Source organism: Garra rufa, chromosome 5 (genome assembly GCF_049309525.1).
Source record: "Garra rufa chromosome 5, GarRuf1.0, whole genome shotgun sequence".
Classification (NCBI taxonomy): domain Eukaryota; kingdom Metazoa; phylum Chordata; class Actinopteri; order Cypriniformes; family Cyprinidae; genus Garra; species Garra rufa.
In genome coordinates this window covers 33,509,454-33,528,410 of record NC_133365.1, presented here as the reverse complement: position 1 = coordinate 33,528,410, position 18,957 = coordinate 33,509,454, and the positions used below count along the sequence as shown (strand labels likewise).

The window sequence follows — 18,957 nt, the reverse complement described above, 5'->3', positions numbered from 1 at the left end:
GTCTCTTATTCTCACCAAGGCTGCATTTATTTGATAAAATACAGTAATATTGTAAATTTTACAATAAAAAAAAAAATCCTTCAGAGACTATTATAATATGCTGATTTGGTTCTCAAGAAACATGTATTATTATAATGAACGCTGAAAACAACTCTGCTGCCTAATAGTTTTGTGGAAACCGTGATCATGTTTTTTCCAGTATTCTTTGATGAACAGAAAGTTTAAAGTAACAGCATTTATTTGAAATATAAATATTTTCAATATATATAATAAATGTTGATCAGTTTGCTGAATAACAGTAAAAATTACATATATACTTCACTTTTTAAAATTAAGGTTTCTACATCATCTGAAAGCTGGATAAATGAACTTTCCATTGATGTGTAGTTTGTTAGGATAGGAATAGGATAGGACAATATTTGGTTGTCGAGATACAACTACTTGAAAATCTGGAATCTGAGGGTGCAAAAAACAGAAATATTAAGAAAATTGCCTTTAAAGTTGTCTAAATGAAGTTCTTAGCAATGCATATTACTAATCAAAGTGGGAAACCAGTGTGAAAACACTAGTTATTTTTGCAGTTGCCACAAATGGTGCGGAAAGTACACACTTCATCTTAAAGTTTCTTGATCCATGCAGTCTTGATCTGGTTAACCAATCACATCCTAGCAAACTACCACTAAACTTGTTCCTTTCATTCTTCCCGCTGTCATACCTTTATGTTCTCTAAAGAGAGAAAATCAAGTGCCCATGTTTTTGTTGGAATAACTGTCCCACCTGTACAGGTGTGTGTGTGTGTGTGTGACACAAAGTAACCTGACTCACAGTGTAGCCAAGAACGCCATGCACTTTAATTACTTCTTCTTTTGTGCTTTAAGGTGTCATGTCATCATTTCAGTGCCATCACTCTGGCCTAGAGGCTCTTTAACGTTCTTGTTATTACCGAGGTTTTCCACTGTCCTAAAGGAGGACAGTTTAAACCTGCTACAAGCATTAGTAACCACCATTTTAGGATTTGAGGTGATTGGCATAGATTCTTTCATAGGTGTCTTTGAAGAGTAATGCAGTGTTGTGGTCTCTTTTATGCTGTTGCATAAAGAGTTGAAGTCCTCCTTGTGGAAGTCACTCTGGGACACTCAAGGTGTATATTCATGTTTGTATGCAATGGAAAATCCTTAACTTGTACAGACAAGTCGGCAAGACGTGATTGCAACATCTTCTACGTTATATTCTTCCACAGCTGCTGACGTTGATCCATAAAGACCACAGGTTTTCTGTCAACAATATCACAAGACATGGTTCTCAGTTCAGGCCATTTGTAGTCAGAAGTCAGGCTTTCATATACACAGCTTTTTATAGTACCATTTTGTCACTACTTATTTCATGCCCGTGTTATTTCAAAAAAGAGGGCAGGAAAGGTTTGGAGAATGAATTCTTTGTTTTTTTTCCTCCATGTGTACCTCTCCCTCCCTTTTATATTCATTTATCAGACTCCTTGGATCTCCCGCTTCTAGTTTTCTGACCTTTATGATTTCAATTGGAAAATCATGATTGCAATATTGAAGTTATATCACATCTAAAAAAAAATTCCCAGTGTTTCCGTGTGGTGCTGCACATGTTCATATAAAGCAGCTACTAGCATTTCCATTGTGAGCTATTCCATTGTTTTCTTTGTTTACAAAGAAAACCCTATGTTTGTTTGTGTGTGCTTTTGAGTTTAATAATGCCCCATGGTGTGGGGATGTTATATCCCTGGTTGCAATGCCTCACTGCGTGTGTGCGTGTGCGTGTGCGTGTGCGTGTGCGTGTGTGTGTGTGTGTGTGTGTGTGTGTGCTCAATGCCCGTCTGTGTGTGTCTGCCCGAGGTCTCTCCTATGTTGAACAGCAGGGTGTTCCCTCTGTTCAGAAGCTGCTTAATTCCCTGCAAGTGCCGGGAACCTTCCGGAAAGAGTCCCACTGCACTGTGGTAAATATTTACGCACTCCGCACCCTGATCCCAGACCTGCAATGATCAGAGCTCAAACATTAAAAGCAAGCACCGTAGTCAAACATCACGACATTCACTTTGCTGGCTCTTCACTTCAACACCAATGACTGTTTCCTGGACACAGATCAAACCTAGTATCAACCTAATACATCCTATTTAAGGGGATCCGTAATTAAAACACTTTTTAAGTTAAGAAGGTTCACCTGTATCTTGGAAACAAAACTCCTTTCAGGCTTAGTTATGTAATAGACAGTGCTGTTACTTCAATTCCAAAAGACCAATGTACTAATATATATAGACCAGACCAATATATAAACTAGATATTTATATACAGTGTGTGAGTATACTTGGGGAGAGAGAGATGTGTATATATGGCAATTCATTAAAAGGATTAGTCACTTCCAGAATAAACATTTCCTGATCATTTACTCACCCCCATGTCATCCAAAATGTTTGTCTTTCTTTCTTCAGTCAAAAAGAAATAAAGGTTTTTGAGGAAAACATTCCAGGTTTTTTCTACATATAGTGGACTTCAAGATCAGTGGGTGAAGGTCAACAACCATTTCAATGCAGCTTCAATGCAGCGTTAAAGGGCTCTACACAATCCCATCTGAGGAATAAGAGTCGTATCTAGCGAAATGATCTGCCATTTTCTAAAATTTCTACATTTATATTAGGCTGGCCCCTAATAGTCGACTAATCATTAGTCAACGAGGAGAGGCGTAGTCTACCAAAATTTTATTAGTCGCTTATTTGCAGAAAAAAAAAATTCCACAGAAAGTGGTGGTCGGCTGGTCTATGTGGTAATTAAGTACATCGGGCAGGACATCCAAATGCTTACCTATCATTCATCAAACTCAAATATGGCTTTTCAACTGAAATATATAAGTAGAAGTACATGGCTGCTTAATTTAATGTTAACCTAAAAAAATGTGTGCTCCTGAAGTGTCTGTACGGAATGTGAAGGCCGAGTACTGCATTACAGAAGGAGGCGCCAGTGCGGTCACTTGCTCTTAAAATACTCCTTTTTGGTCATACAGATAAAACTAATACATCTTTTGATTCTGTAAAGACTCTGTTTATTTGAGTGCACTCACAATGACAACGAAACGTTGTGCTTTTGTAAAATAATTAAAGCAAACAGGATGCACTTTCTGTCGTCTCTGTGAACTTAAGCTTCAAACTTTGAAACTCAGTGTATACTTGCCTTACAGACATTAAAAAAATATATCTATAGAGAGTGAAATGTCTACTTTTAAATGAACAAATTCCAGTAGAAAACAAATATTCTCAGATTATGTAATCCATGTGAAACATGCATACAGGTGCATCACTTCTGTGGAGAAGAGAAAATCTAATTTTTGTGTAGAGCCCTTTGAAGCTGCAATTTGGACCTTCAACCCATTGGCCACCATTCAAGTCCACTATATGGAGAAAAAGCCTGGAATGTTTTTTCTCAAATAACTTAATTTATTTTCGACTGAAGAAAGAAAGACATGAACATCTTGGATGACATAGGGGTGAGTACATTTTTAGGAAATTTGGTTTCTGGAATGAACTAATCTTTTAATATTTCATATCAATTTGTATATAAATAAATAGCTTTATTTGTCGAGCAGCGGTAAATTATGGTAATATAAAATCAGCCAGTTATTGCTGAATATTGCTATAAAAACAATTTATGATTATCCTGTTAATATATGTAAATTAAAAACTCAAATACCTACTTTATCTGACATCATTTTGTCCCCAATTTTTCTGATTAGTGAATGGTGCAGAAATCACACAGATTTAGTCTTTTCTAGCTTTTAATTGTTTCAACCTGGGCTTTGTGTCTGATAGCCTTTTTCCTACTCTTCTTTTCCCATCATACCTTGGCTTTCTGCATCACACCCAGTAAGGGATTCCCGCCTGCCATCTTTCATTTCCCTCATATTTTTGTGCTCTGTCATTTCTATTCCTCTCACGCTCTTCCTTGCATCTGCTCCTGCTGCAGCATGATCCAAGAATGCCGTAGGGAGCAGAGTCACAGACGCACGTGTTTGGGAAGCCTAATGCCGACAATTCACTGTAACATACTGTATGTTGAACACTTTTTGGTATACCTTGTGCCTTTCATGTTAAATTGCTTTTTATTTTGAAGAGCGGTGCTTGTTTGGATTGCCTTTTACCATTTATAATAATATTATAAGACATTACCAAATTTAATGCACATTTTAATGCATAGTACTGTCACAGGAAGGAGACAGAGACAAGGTTTGCTTCTAAACTGAAATTGGCCCCAGTTTGTTTGCCAAGTTAGATGTATGTCTCTGTGTTTGTTGCTAATTTTTCATCAGCTCCCATTCTTCACGGTGGGGAACAGCTAATAATGTCAGCCGAAGCCTGAAGCAAAATGACAATTCATCACCTAAAGAGTCCCTAAAGGAAAGAAAGAAAAGACATTTCACATGCAGGACAAATTTTTACTGAGCTTGTGGAAATAAAGGTGTCCCAAATGGATTCAACATTCTGTTAAACCTCCTGTGCCTCGTAATGTTAAGTACTAAAAGCGTAACGCTGAGAGGCTTATTATAGGGACAGACAAGATGCTTATCCCAGGCTTGGAATTAGTGCTGTCACTACGTTGCAGCGTTGTTCAGGCTGACCTGAGCCAATCAACTAACTGTGTGCCTTGTTGAGGCCAGACATCATCCAAGTCCCACCGTCACTAATGCGGAAGTCACTTTGGCTAAATCAGGTGGAAATACGGGTGCCTGGAATCTTTTTCCACTGCTGTGAAATGCACGCACGCATACACACACACACATCCTTATCAGAGGCTCATCATTGCATATCACTGCTGGCTACCCTGTTCCTTGGTATCTGTTGCTATGACAACATATAGCAACAGAATTCCATGTCTGCCAAGTTATGGGATGGTTGTTGGTGTTTTTGTTGCGGATCTGATTTATAAATGACTATAAACAAACAAAACAGTCTAGCAACAATCCTTATCATGATGTTTTTCCTTGTGATTATTTAATGCTACTGGTGCATAACTGCTGCTTGTTGGAACATTTCAACCCCCAGAATTCTGGGGAATGAGTTTAAATATGGTCAAATGTGTTTAACAGTGCTGTACAGTGGATTTTTAATGATCAGTGTAATGTTTATAAATATATACAATAGTGACAAAAACATTTATAGTGTTACAGATTGCATTTATAGTTACACTACCAGTGTTTTTTTGACAACCATCTTAGATTTAGTCTTAGTCTTAGTCTTTTAGACTAAAATGCTTCTTAGTTTTAGTCAAATTTTAGTCACTTCTATATGTGATAGTTTTAGTCCAATTTTAGTCGACGAAAAGTCAAAAAGGTTTTAGTCTAGTTTTAGTCAAAAAAAGGGAAAAAAGTAGTCTTTTAACAAATTAATGTAGGTCAGTAAGTATTTTGCTGTTGGGTAGTGTCACTTATAAGTTCTGAAAATAGCAGATCTATAGTTCAACACAATGTGAGCTTCCGGATCGACTATTTTCACCAATAATTACAATAATGAAGGAATGTTTTAGAACATAAAAGACAAACAAGGATGGAATGCTAAAACGGCTTGCCATACTAGTATAGCAAAGAGTATTTAATGCTAAAACGGCTTGCCATAGCGTCAGATACTTTTGAAGTTTTAATTGGCATGCACAATAAGCGGAAATGTCATGCATTTTAAACGTCTGACGGACCACCCACTAACATTTTCGTCTATTCTCATCTTGTCAACGAAAACTCACACACGTCTCGTCATGTTTTAGTCATCAACGAGCCATTTTTATCTCGTCATCATCTCTTTATCGTCATGAAAAAAAGTGGCGTCAACGAAATGATTTCGTCATCGTCATCGTTGACGAAAACAACACTGTACACTACCAGTCAAAAGTTTTTCATGTTTTTTTAAAAGAGGTCTCTTCTGCTCACCAAGCCTGTTTTTATTTAATGCAAAAACAGTTGAGTGCACTCACAATGACAACGAAACGTTGTGCTTTTGTAAAATAATTAAAGCAAACAGGATGCACTTTCTGTCGTCTCGGTCTCTGTGAACTTAAGCTTCAAACTTTAAAACTCAGTGTATACTTGCCTTACAGACATTAAAAAATATATCTATAGAGAGTGAAATGTCTACTTTTAAATGAACAAATTCCAGTAGAAAACAAATATTCTCAGATTATGTAGTCCATGTGAAACATGCATGCAGGTGCATCACTTCTGTGGAGAAGAGAAAATCTAATTTTTGTGTAGAGAATGAGTTTAAATATGGTCAAATGTGTTTAACAGTGCTGTACAGTGGATTTTTAATGATCAGTATAATGTTTATAAATATATACAATAGTGACAAAAACATTTATAGTGTTACAGATTGCATTTATAGTTACACTACCAGTCAAAAGTTTTTCATGTTTTTTTTTAAAAGAGGTCTCTTCTGCTCACCAAGCCTGTTTTTATTTAATGCAAAAACAGTACAGGTTTGAAATATTTTTTTACTATTTAAAATAACTGCTTTTTATTTGAATATATTTTTAAATGTAATTTTTCCTGTGATCAAAGCTAATTTTTCAGCATCATTACTCCAGTCTTCTGTGTCATAATCCTTCAGAAATCATTCTAATATGTGGATTTGCTGTTCAAGAAACATTTTTATTATTATTCTCAATATTTAAAACAGTTGAGTACATTTTTTAGTACAGGACTCTTTGATGAACAGAAAGATCGGCATTTATCTGAAATAAAAGCTTTTGTAGCATTATACAATACACCATTCAAAAGCTTGGAGTCAGTGTATATTTCTTTTTTGGGGGTAAAGAAATTATAGAAATTAATACTTTTATTTAGCAAGAGTGCCATAAATTGATCAAAAGTGATGACAAAGACAGTTATAATGTTACAAAAGATTTCTATTTCAGATAAATGCTGTTCTTCTGAACTTTCTATTAATTAAAGAAATCTGAAAAAAAATTCTACTTAGCTGTTTTCAACATAATAATATTTTTTTTTTAAATTGAGCAGCAAATCAGAATATTAGAACAATTTCAGAAGGATCATGTGACTGGAGCTAAAAATTCAGCTTTGAAATCAAAGGAGTAAATTACATTTTAAAATGCATTCAATTAGAAAACATTTTTAAATTGTAAAAATATTTACAAATTTTTATGTTTATGCTGTATTTTGGATCAAATAAACGCAGGCTCGATGAGCAGAAAAGACTTCTTTACAAAAACATAAAAAAAAATACTGTTCAAAAGTGCCCTAAAAAAAATCAGGATTTCCACAAAAAATATTAAGCAGCACACAGATCCTGCATACCTTTTCTCTTTTTCTGTGCTGATTGTGGGGGGAAATCTGCAGAATGGGTTAAAGTATTGTATGTGTTAAACTCATGAGGATTCAACATGATAAATTTAACCAAAATTGGCCAAAATATTTAATGAAAGAAAAATAAAGAGTTGGGTGATGTTTGTATAACATGAATGATTGCCATGTGAATTCTGCTAAGGTTTCTGTAGACTTATTGCAGGCCTATAAATACTGAATTCCTAAAGATGACATTAAAACCAAACAAAAAAAAATATATCACTAAACGAACATGTCAGAGCAAAGCATTCCAAGGTCAAGACGTACAGTGATAGTGAGCAGGCAACTGGATCTAATTTTGTTCCTCTTTCCCTGTTTGCCTGTTCGCATGGTGTTTGACTGTGGAAATTAAGCGGCAAAGATTCCTGTACGGTACAAACCATAGAAGCAAGCACTAAAATAGTGTTCCTCAGAAAAGAGAACCTGCCACTTTTGTAACTTGTGTTTAGAATCAGATTAGCCTGCTGTTCAAATAATATAAGGCTGTAATGTTCCCGAAAATATGCATCAAAAAATGATTCGTTCTTTTTTTGTTCGCTTTAAGAAGTAAAAAGCACTTGTGCACGAATGCTTAGAAATGGCACTGTGCAGCAGTACTTGCTATGATAATTTGGCCATTACTTTATAAAGGCACATTTTTGCCTGAGAGACTGTTCTTTCCTGCAGAGCAAGCTAACTCAATAATCCATTTATTTTAAGGGCTTAGGGGCATGATCCAGCCCTCTGATTGCTGCTGCCTGCCGCTCGCTTTGTGTTTTCCACAATTAAGTTTTGTGTATGTGCGTCCCCTTCAAACAGGAAGCACTGTGGAGTACTGCGGAGCTCCCAAACTTTTACAGCTTAACTGCTTCATTAATTCTTTAATCAGACACATTTAATTGAGTCTTGCTTTGAGTGATGTCACGCCAAGAGAGAATGTTTTTCCTCTGCGTGTTTGTGTATGTTTGAGACGACCTTTCATATGACCTCCCTTTGGAGGAACTGCCCATACATGGCTTTTTGGCAAGTGTCGTGTTAGCAATTTCTAAGTTTAGATGCTTCATTATGAAGCCGAGTGCTGATGTTGATAAGAACCTACTTCTGGAATTTGTGTGTATTTGTGTGTGTGTGTGTGTGTGTGTGTGTGTGTGTGTGTGTGTGTGTGTGTGTGTACCTGGTATTCATCACGTTGTGGGGACCAAATGTCCCCACAAGGATAGGAATACCAGTAGATTTTGACCTTGTGGGGACATTTCTCAGGTCCCCATGAGGAAACAGGCTTATAAATCATGCACAATGAGTTTTTTTGAGGAAGTAAAAGTGTGCACAATCTCCTGTGAGGGCTAGGTTTAGGTGTAGGGTAGGTGTAGGGCGATAGAAAGTACGGTTTGTACAGTATGAAAACCATTACGCCTATGGAATGTCCCCATAAAACATGTAAACCCAACGTGTGTGTGTGTGTGTGTGTGTGTTTTTGTGTGTTTGTTTGTGTTTTAGCGTCCATGCAACTATTGAGCTCACCCACAGTGGCTTTTAATCATGATAAAACACATTTCAGCAAGTCCACCTACTGCATAATCAACATTTACGACACCTCGTAAGATCAGGATTCATTTTTACTCCTTTCCCGTGCGCACCTCCATTTCAGACCTGTCTGAACAGAAAGGTGGGTCTTCGATCAATGGCGTTCGCCAAATTGGCTTGATGAGTTTCATTCCGGCATCCACCTGTTTCATCTGCCCCTATGCCCACATACTAGAGGAAGGGTATAGTGTGGAAATAAGATCTTTCTTCTCTCCGCTAAAACTCACCCAGGGCTGCCACTTTTCCTGCTGGCTCATTTCAACGTGATAAATGTCATAGCAAAAACTCCATGTCAAAAAAAAAAGCGTTTTGTTATGGGTTTGGCAGATTTGTCTGTTGTTGTCAGGCTGAACTCATCTTCACCTCATCCAGCTCTCTTGGACACTTCTGTGTTGTTTATTCTAAGAATAAGAATTGTTTTATTTGCTTCAGTCATGCAGTAGAGTTTGGCCTTGGTTGTGCACACAAGACAACATAATACAGTACAACACCTGGAGTTCATTATAATAAAACTAGACAAATGTCAGCCAAAACATGGGCAAAGTGATTGTCACTCTTTCACCTCATCTGGTTTGAGTTGGGCCGGTGAAAGCAGACATTTCAGTAGGAGGCAGTAGTTTATTGTAGTTTGTGTTGTCTGTTGGCAGTTGTGTGAGTGTGTTGGTTCAGACAGGGAAGAGCTCATGCCAGGCCACTAAACACAGGAACCTACACACTGCCAGTGCATTATGACATCATTGCTCTGCCTCTGATTGGACGGAGGATAAGGGAAACCCCAGAGCTGATTGGGTGGAGTCATAACTGCCTGTTGGTGGTTTTTTCTTTTCTTTTCTTTTTCTTTTTTAAATGCAATTGGGGTTTGTAACTATTTTCAGATGCCTTAGAGAACTTGTTTGCTTATTCTTCTTGAGAGCGTGTTTTCTTGGGCACAGTAGGGGAGTTCTTAGTTTTTCTAACTTTAATTACAATAACCACTTTTTAATTGGTAAACTTATGAGCATTTAGATCTTTATGTGCCAGGATTTCCTTATGGAATATCGAGGAATTTTAAGAAAATTCTATAGAGAAAGATTTGTTTTTAGTACCAAGGCTTAAAGTTAATTTCCAGAACAAACATCTACAGATAATTTACTCACCCTCTTGACATCCAAGATGTTCCTTTCTTTCTTTCTTTCTTTAGTCGTAAAGAAATTGTTTTTTCAGAGAAAACATTTCCGTTTCAATGCAGGTGCAAAGGGCTCTAAACGATCCCAGCTAAAGAAGAAGGGTCTTATCTAGTGAAACGATTGGTCAGTTTCTAAAAAGAATTACAACTTATATACTTTTTTAAACCTCAAATGCTTGTCTTGTCTAGCTCTGTGTGAACTCGATAAATGAAGTGCATTTTGCATAAAGTTATCTGCCAGCAAACCCAGAAAACAAGAATAAATATCTTACATAATCTAGTAAATGCTTCTTCATTTAAATTTTTTTTTTAGAAATTTTTACTAAAACAAGACAAAAATACTAAGTAGGATAAGTCTTTTTTTTATGGTGTATTGTTGAGCCTCGAGTTAGTCAAACTAAAAATTATTCAGACACCAGATATAATTTTTGATATTTTTTTACTAGTGGGTGCAGGACACTATAGTTCATTTATGTAAGTGAGGATAGCAAAATAAAGTTACATATTAAATTAAAAAAATTAAATGTGACATATTATACCCCCAAATTCTTCATGCTGTGGACTACCAGTAAAATTGATAAAAATTTGGGACCAAAAATTTGATTTGACACTTTGACTTGACCATGTTTTGTTACATACCTTTTTATCAAAGTTATCTAAAAATATCAAGATGAATTTGTTCTGACACAGTTTAACTCTTGAGCTCTTGTCATATTTTAACAAACAAACTGTGGTAATGTGAGACATTTTGAAGGTGTCTGAATACATTTTGGTTTGACTGTAATTCATTTGTGATTATCAAGATGATTTTGTTCTGGCACAGTTTAACTCTTGAGTTCTTGTCATATTTTATTACCATTTTATAAACTATAGCGAATAAACTGATAATGCGAGAAATTTTTCAGGTGTCTGAATAAATTTTGGTTTGACTGTATGTTCAGTTGTAAAATGTTCCTTCATCTGGAAATTTTCTGAGCGCAATCTGCAAACAAAACGTCTTTATCCAGTAATCATGAACAAAAAAGTGTGAATCTTAAAGTTTGTTTAATCAATCTGTATACGTTTCTCATGCTGACTGTCTCCCTTCTGTCTCTCATAGATGTTTGTGGTTAATAAGGCTGATGAGACCAGCTGCTCCCTGCATGAGTTCACCATCACCGGCTCAACCTATGCTCCGGAGGGAGAAGTGTAAGAGCAAACAAACACACTCGGAGCCCTTGATCCTTCCCGAAACTTCTTGTCATTTTTACCTCTTCCAAATAATCTAATGCTCATTCTGGATACTTGTATTTACATCCCTTCATCTTGAAATAACTGTCTCTCCCTTAGGCTGAAAGCTGACAAGCCAGTGCAGAGTGGAGAATATGATGGTCTGGTGGAGCTGGCTACTGTCTGCTCCCTGTGCAACGACTCCTCGCTGGACTATAATGAGGTCAGCGGTGTGTGCATGGATCTTCTCCATCTAATACTCCGATGCCACATTTACCCTTCTAAGTTTAACAAAGAGTCTCATTCAGTCTTTTGAGTCTGTCCTGCTCTCATTGCTGAAGTGTTAACCATGCACCCTCTGTCTCTCTGTCTAATTTGCTTGTTTTGCACATTTGGCTTGCATTTCTCACCTCTGTGCCATTGCCATGGTATCATGGTTTCTGCATTGCATAATATCATGCTTATTCCGTGGTTGTCAAGTAGGGTAAAGGACAGTGCAAGTTAGGACAAGCCGAAGAGCTTTAAAGCGTGCTTTATTGTTGAAGGCACCCGATCCAATTTTACAGAGTTAAAAGACGCCACACGAGTAATAGTAAAGTGTTAAAGGCGGCCATATCAACAGATAGTCTTATCAGTGTATTCTGAACATGTTTTTAATGTGATAAATTATCACTACCTAATTAAATGTCATGTTCCAACACCACAGTAACCTGCTTCCTGGAATAATGCAAATATTTCCACAGAGAGTGACCAGCATCCTTATAGTGAACTGTGAACTTCGGAGATCTAATAAACCATTATAGATGTTAACACAGGAGCTATGTGTTTGAGTAACAGTGTTAGGTTGGGTCTTTTAAAGAACACACTCATCCACCGTTTATGATCATTGGGTGTAGCCTTTATAGTTACATACAGGTTTCCCACGGTTTTGGGAAGACCATGAAAATAAATAAAGACATTTCTATTGTAACCAATAGAAAAAAGCTTTAAAGCAAATAATGTACATATATACTTAACAATTCTAAAATAATAAACAATATATATATGTGTATATGTATATATGTATATGTGTATATATATTTTTCCTCTGATGCAAAGCTGAATTTTCATCAGCAGTTACTCCAGTCTTCAGTCTCACATGATCCTTCAAAAATCATTCTAATATGCTGATTTATTCTTAGAATTATTAGAAGTTGGCAACAGTTGTATTGACAATGTTTTGGAACCTGTGATACTTTTTTAAAAATTAAAAAAAAAAAAAGCATATAATCAAAATATAAATCTTTTCTAACAATATAAATCACATCCTTGCTAAGTTTGAAATTAAAAGTATTAATTTCTTTCAAAAAAGAATAAAAAAAAATTGACCCCAGACTTTTGAGCAGTAGTGTATATTGTTAGAAAAGGATTTTTTGACATTGAAGACTGGAGTAATGGCTGCTGAAAAGTCAGCTTTGTCATCACAGGTTAAACAAGTTATATGTGACCCTGGACCACAAAACCAGTCATAAGGTTAAATTTGACAGAACTGAGATGTATACATCATACGAAAGCGCTCAGTAAATAAGCTTTATATTGATATATGGTTTGTTAGAATAGGACAATATTTGGCCGAGATACAACTATTTGAAAATCTGGAATCTGAGGGTGCAAAAAATCAAAATACTGAGAAAATCACCTTTAAAGTTCTCCAAATTAGGTTCTTAACAATGCATATTACTAATCAAAAATTACATTTTGATATATTTACAGTTGGAATTTTACAAAAAATCTTCATGGAACATGATCTTTACTTAATTTCCTAATGATTTTTGGCATAAAAGAAAAATCAATAATTTTGACCCATACAATGTATTTTTGGCTATTGCTACAAATATACCCCAGCGACTTAAGACTGGTTTTGTGGTCCAGGGTCACATATAACAAAACCCTGGCATTTTTTCTCATTCAGTCATGAATCCTACTGAATCCTAATTCAGTAATTAAGAAGGACTGAAAAATTCATGAAAATCAACTAATCTAATATGTTGGAGCCCTATATAGAAATGTAAATATTATAATAGGACATGCTTTGTTGCTGCACTTACCAGAGATATATGAGGTTAGATCTTACATACTCCACTGCTTCCATGTGACATTTAATGTGCACTGTAACAATCATTTCTGAAGTGAGTGCATTACTCCAGGCTTCTGTTTTGAATGATTATGCAAGTGCTGTATGCTTCATGTTGTTTGGGCTAATAGAGCACTGAATGTTTACTCACTTGTGTGCTTATGTTGTCCCACAGGCCAAAGGAGTGTACGAGAAAGTGGGTGAAGCCACGGAAACTGCGCTCACAACTTTAGTGGAGAAGATGAACGTATTTAAAACAGACCTTTCCGGACTCAGCAAAGTGGACCGAGCTTCTGCATGCAACTTGGTAAGAAGGGAGCCAAGGGGTGCACCAGGATATGAGAGAGAGCGATAAAAGGGAACATAACGGGAAGTGATGAAAAACGATCAATAGAGGGATGGATAGATGAGGCTTCAGAAGAAATATGAGAGCTCCTGAAGTTTGGCCAGTGTTGCAAGACAGGATATTTAAAAGAAATGGGACGTCTTTAATGTATTCTTTATATATAAAGTATACAATTGAGGTCAAAAGTTTACATACACCTTGCAGAATCTGCCATGTGTTAATTATTTTACCAAAATAAGAGAGATCATACAAAATGAATGTTATTTTTTATTTAGTACTGACCTGAATATGATATTTCATGTAAAGGATGTTTACATGTAGTAAAAACAGTTTAATTTTGAAAAATGATCCTGTTCAAAATTTTACATACACTTGATTCTTAATACTGTGTTGTTACCTGAATGATCCACAGCTGTGTTTTTTTGATTAGTGATAGCTGTTTATAAGTCCCTTGTTTGTCCTGAACAGTTAAACTGCACCCTGTCCTTCAGGTCCCACAAATACTTTTTTGTGTATTTGAACCCTTTCCAACAATGACTGTATGATTTTGAGATCCATCTTTTTACACTGAGGACAACTGAGAGACTCATGCAACTATTACAGAAGGTTCAAACACTCACTGAGCTGGGGGTGAAAGCATTTTGAATTTGAAGATCAGGGTAAAATGAACTTATTTTGTCTTCTGGGAAACATGTAAGTATCTTCTGTAGCTTCTGAAGGGCAGTACTAAATTAAAAAATATATATATTTAGCCAAAATAAGAAAAATGGACACATCTTCATGCTGTTCAAAAGTTTTCACCCCCGGCTCTTAATGCATCGTTTTTGCTTCTGGAGCATCAGTGAGTGTTTGAACCTTCTGTAATAGTTGCATACGAGTCCCTCAGTGTGAAAAGATGGATCTCAAAATCTTACAGTCATTGTTGGAAAGGGTTCAAATACACAAAAATGCTGAAAATCCAAAAGAAATGTGTCTGTGGGACCTGAAAGATTTTTCTGAAGAACAGCAGGCAGTTTAACTGTTCGGGACAAACAAGGGACTCATAAACAACTATCACTAAAAAGAAAAACAACAGCATATTAAGAATCAAGTGTGTGTACACTTGAACAGGGTCGATTTTATAAATTCAACTGTTATTTTCTCTTGTGGACTATGTAAACGTCTTTTATGTGAAATATCTTATTCAGGTCAGTACTGAATAAAAATAACATGTATTTTGTATGATCCCTCTTATTTTAGTAAAATAATTTACATTTTGCAGATTCTGCAAGGTGTGTGTAAACTTTTGACCTCAACTGTATACACACACACACACACACACACACACACACACACACACACAACATAACAGTGGAGCCCTAGTCAAAAACATGTCCAGTGTCATGATATTGACTTCTATGTGTGCAATCCATCAGTATAAACAAAATTATAGTGACTGAAACCCTAAAAACACACTGGGAAATGTCTCTGTTTTAGACACAAACACTCTTAAGAAGTTACTAAACTTTATGCATCCATACTGATAGGTGTGGATAAAACAAAAACATCAAGAAACTTGCTGTGTACACCTTGTGCAAGCCATATTAAATGGCTGGTTAATTCTCAGTAGTTAGAGAAAGACTAAGAAAAAGGCTTGAGGTTTGTGTACGCTTGTGGATGTTTATAGAAACCAGTCACACGTCCCAGACTGCTGCATGAAAGCTGGGAACAGTGGACTGGTCTTGATCCGTCTCTTCCTTTTCCCTATGGGAAACATTTTTCTCTGAAAGAGTGAATGACCAGCACTGCTGTCTTTATTCTACTGACCCCTGAATCCTTCTCCTCTCCAAAAAAGAATCTTCTGTGACACAGACTCCCAGAGGCAAAGCATAATATTTAGATAACCAGGCGAGTTTATGAAGAGGTTAGCTAAACTTTCCACTCCAATCCAAAATTTCACTGGCCTGTGAAACCAAAAGAGATGTTGCTTCTGTCAATACGTATTGACTGCAGACTTTCAAAGATGACTGGTCGTTCGTTGGATGGGCGCATGGATGGATGTAAGGGATGGATGGATTTTTTTTTCATAAAGAGTTAGAAGATAGAGAACACAGAAACCCTAGTAAGGAGTGACGTCATGTTGTTCTCTGGGGAGCTGGGAAGAGGAGACACGGTTTTCCTCTCACACATGCCTGCCTTATTTAAACATTTGTAGAACTGAGTACTGATCCTAATTTTAAAGAGAGCCACAAACAGAGACAGCAACCAGAGACATAGCATGTTGTACATGACTTAGGTAAGGTAGGTAGGAAAGCATAAATGCTCTGTTCTCATGTGCTGGAGATGGTTTCCACCTAGTGGCAAAATAATTCCCTTGCCTCATTAAATTTTTGTCCTGTATATCTGAATTGCATTTTTTTTATTTTGTTTTTAAAATTGAATACAAATTGAATATTTATTTATTTATTTACTGTTTTATTCATTTATTAAATTTTTCTAGAATTATGTATACTACTGTTTGGGGTCAGTATGACTTCTTTATTTTTTAATGTTTTTTAAAGACGTGTCTTCTGCTCACTAAGCTTGCATTTATTTGATCCAAAGTACAGCAAAAACAGTACAATTTTGAAATTATTTTTGCTATTTAAAATAACTATTTTCTATTTGAATATATTTTAAAATGTATTTATTCCTGTGATGTCAAGCTGAATTTTTAGCATCATTACTCCAGTCATGATCCTTTAGAAATCATTATTCTCATTTGCTGCTCCAAAAAACATTTTCATTAGTATTATGTTGAAAACAGCTAAGTAGATTTTTTTCAGGTTTCTTTGAATAGAAAGTTCAGAAGAACAGCATTTATCTCAAATAGAATTCTTTTGTAACATTATAAATGTCTTTATCATCTCAATTTAAAGCATCCTTGCTAAATAAAACTATAAACTATCGGTAACACTTTAGAATAGGGAACACTTATTCAGTATTAACTATGACTTTTCCCTCAGTAAATTCCTAATTTGCTGCTTATTAATGGTAAGTAAGGTAGTTGTTAAGTTTAGGTATTGGTTAGGATTAGGGAGGTAGAATAAGGTCATGTAGAAATTAATAAGGCATTAAAAGTTGCCTAATTAGTACTAATAACTGGCTAATATTCTAGTAATATGCATGCTAATAAGCAACTAGTTAAGAAACCGTAAAATAAAGTGTTACCAAACTATCTATAATTTCTTTCCCAAAAAATAAATAAAATCATACTGACTCCAGGCTTTTTAATTGTATTGTGTATAATGTTACAAAAGCATGTTATTTTAGATAAATGCTGATTGTTAGATCTTTCTATTCATCAATGATCCTAAAAAAATGTACTCAACTGTTTTAGATTTTGATAATAATAATAAAAATGTTTCTTGAACATCAAATCAGCATATTAGAATGATTTCTGAAGGATCATGCGACTCTGAAGACTAGAGTAATGATGCTGAAAATGTAGCTTTGATCACAGGAATAAATTACATTTTAAAATAAATTCAAATAGAAAGTAGTTATGCTAAATAGTAAAAATATTTCACAATATTATTGATTTTGCTGTCTATTGGATCAAATAAATGCAGGCTTGGTGAGCAGAACATTAAAAAATATTACTGTTCAAAAACCTTTGTCTGGAAGTGTATATGTAAAATGTTTATGGATGCGATTAATCCATTTGACAGCACTATTTGTAATCTTACAAGACATTTCTGTTCATCTGGAGATTCAGCTTTGCCATCACAGGAATAAATTACATTTTAAAATATATTCAAATACAAAAAGGTTTATTTCACAGTATTACTGTTTTACTGTATTTTTGATTCAATGAATGCTTTTAATGAGCAGAATCTTAAACTTTTGAGCTGCTGCTCTAATCTTTAACATTTGGCTAAACACTTTTTGTTGTTGTTGAGAAGACTGATGCAGTGTTCCAAAGAGCCTGTCAATTACTATGTGTGAAACTCCTGTTCAGCCACCTGGGCTTGACTGCTGACTACAAACACTGCTCTCTGTAGGCAACCCTAGAAAACAGCTGAGAATGACATCTTACCCAACACACACACAATGACAGCAGTGTTTCGCTTTTGTTTGATCTAACCCCACATTCTCTCTCTCTCTCTCTCTCTCTCTCTCTCTTTATCTCTGATTCTTTCCTTCAGATTATCAGAAAACTGATGCAGAAAAAATTCACACTGGAGTTTTCCAGAGACAGGAAGTCCATGTCTGTGTACTGCACTCCCAACGGCTCGAACTCTCAGAGCAAGATGTTTGTCAAGGTACTGCTAACTTAAACACCCATCTTAAAACATCTAACTTTTATAAATACTGTCAGTAAACTTTGCTGTATGCATCACACTTGCTTCTTTTTGTATACAGGGTGCGCCAGAGAGCGTGATTGACCGTTGTCAGTTTGTGCGTATTGGTAAAGACCGTGTCCCGTTGACCATGGCGGTAAAGGAGAAGCTGATGAGCACTATTAGAGACTGGGGGACAGGCAGGGACACACTGCGCTGCTTGGCTTTGGCCACACGAGACGCTCCCCCACTTGAAGACAAAATGGACCTGGAAAACTCTGTCAAGTTTGCAGAGTATGAGGTGAGAGAGTTCGGATGTGTAGAAACTTTATGAACATCTGTCCATATGGTTTACAACAATAGTTTTACCAGTTTTCTTGTTTGAAACTCAAGTCGCTATGTGTATTATTAACTACAATGACTCCAAAAGTATTTAAACACTTAAAGGCACAATATGTAACATAAATTTATTCAAACATCCAAAAAAACACTAGAACAGTGTTATGTAATTTTGTTGACTTGTGTACTTACTTTATCCCAAATGTTTCAAAGAATGTTTAAATCCAGAGAAATAAACCATTTTTAAATAGTGGCCCGTCCCTTGTCATTGCGTCTCCTGCAAGTGACACCACACACCCTCGGTTTCCAGTTTTATTTTGTAGAAAACACGCAAACACCAAAGACGCTTTAATATGTTATGTGTTTTATTAGACAGGTGATGAATGCACTGAGTGGCATTATAACAGAACTTTCAACACACTCAAATTAATCTAGTATGATAAGACAGCACTGCTTTACCCCACATACGCATGACTGGAAGGAACAGAAGCAGTTGACTGTGGCATAATAAAAGCTCTGCTGCTTTCAAACCATGTATTGCACTCGTCTCTCA

The 18,957-nt window shown here is 35.9% G+C and overlaps 1 protein-coding gene across 2 annotated transcripts in view; it reads left to right on the top strand.

Annotated features, from left to right (window-relative positions):
• The window catches only part of atp2a3 (ATPase sarcoplasmic/endoplasmic reticulum Ca2+ transporting 3), an 83,367-nt gene that overhangs the window by 50,737 nt on the left and 13,673 nt on the right, over positions 1-18,957 (top strand). For both annotated transcript variants that reach the window (XM_073839813.1, XM_073839814.1), the window contains exons 9-13: positions 11,196-11,284; positions 11,426-11,528; positions 13,594-13,725; positions 17,931-18,047; positions 18,148-18,366. In XM_073839813.1, coding sequence (XP_073695914.1) covers positions 11,196-11,284; positions 11,426-11,528; positions 13,594-13,725; positions 17,931-18,047; positions 18,148-18,366 — 660 coding nt within the window. The remainder of the gene's footprint in view (positions 1-11,195; positions 11,285-11,425; positions 11,529-13,593; positions 13,726-17,930; positions 18,048-18,147; positions 18,367-18,957) is intronic.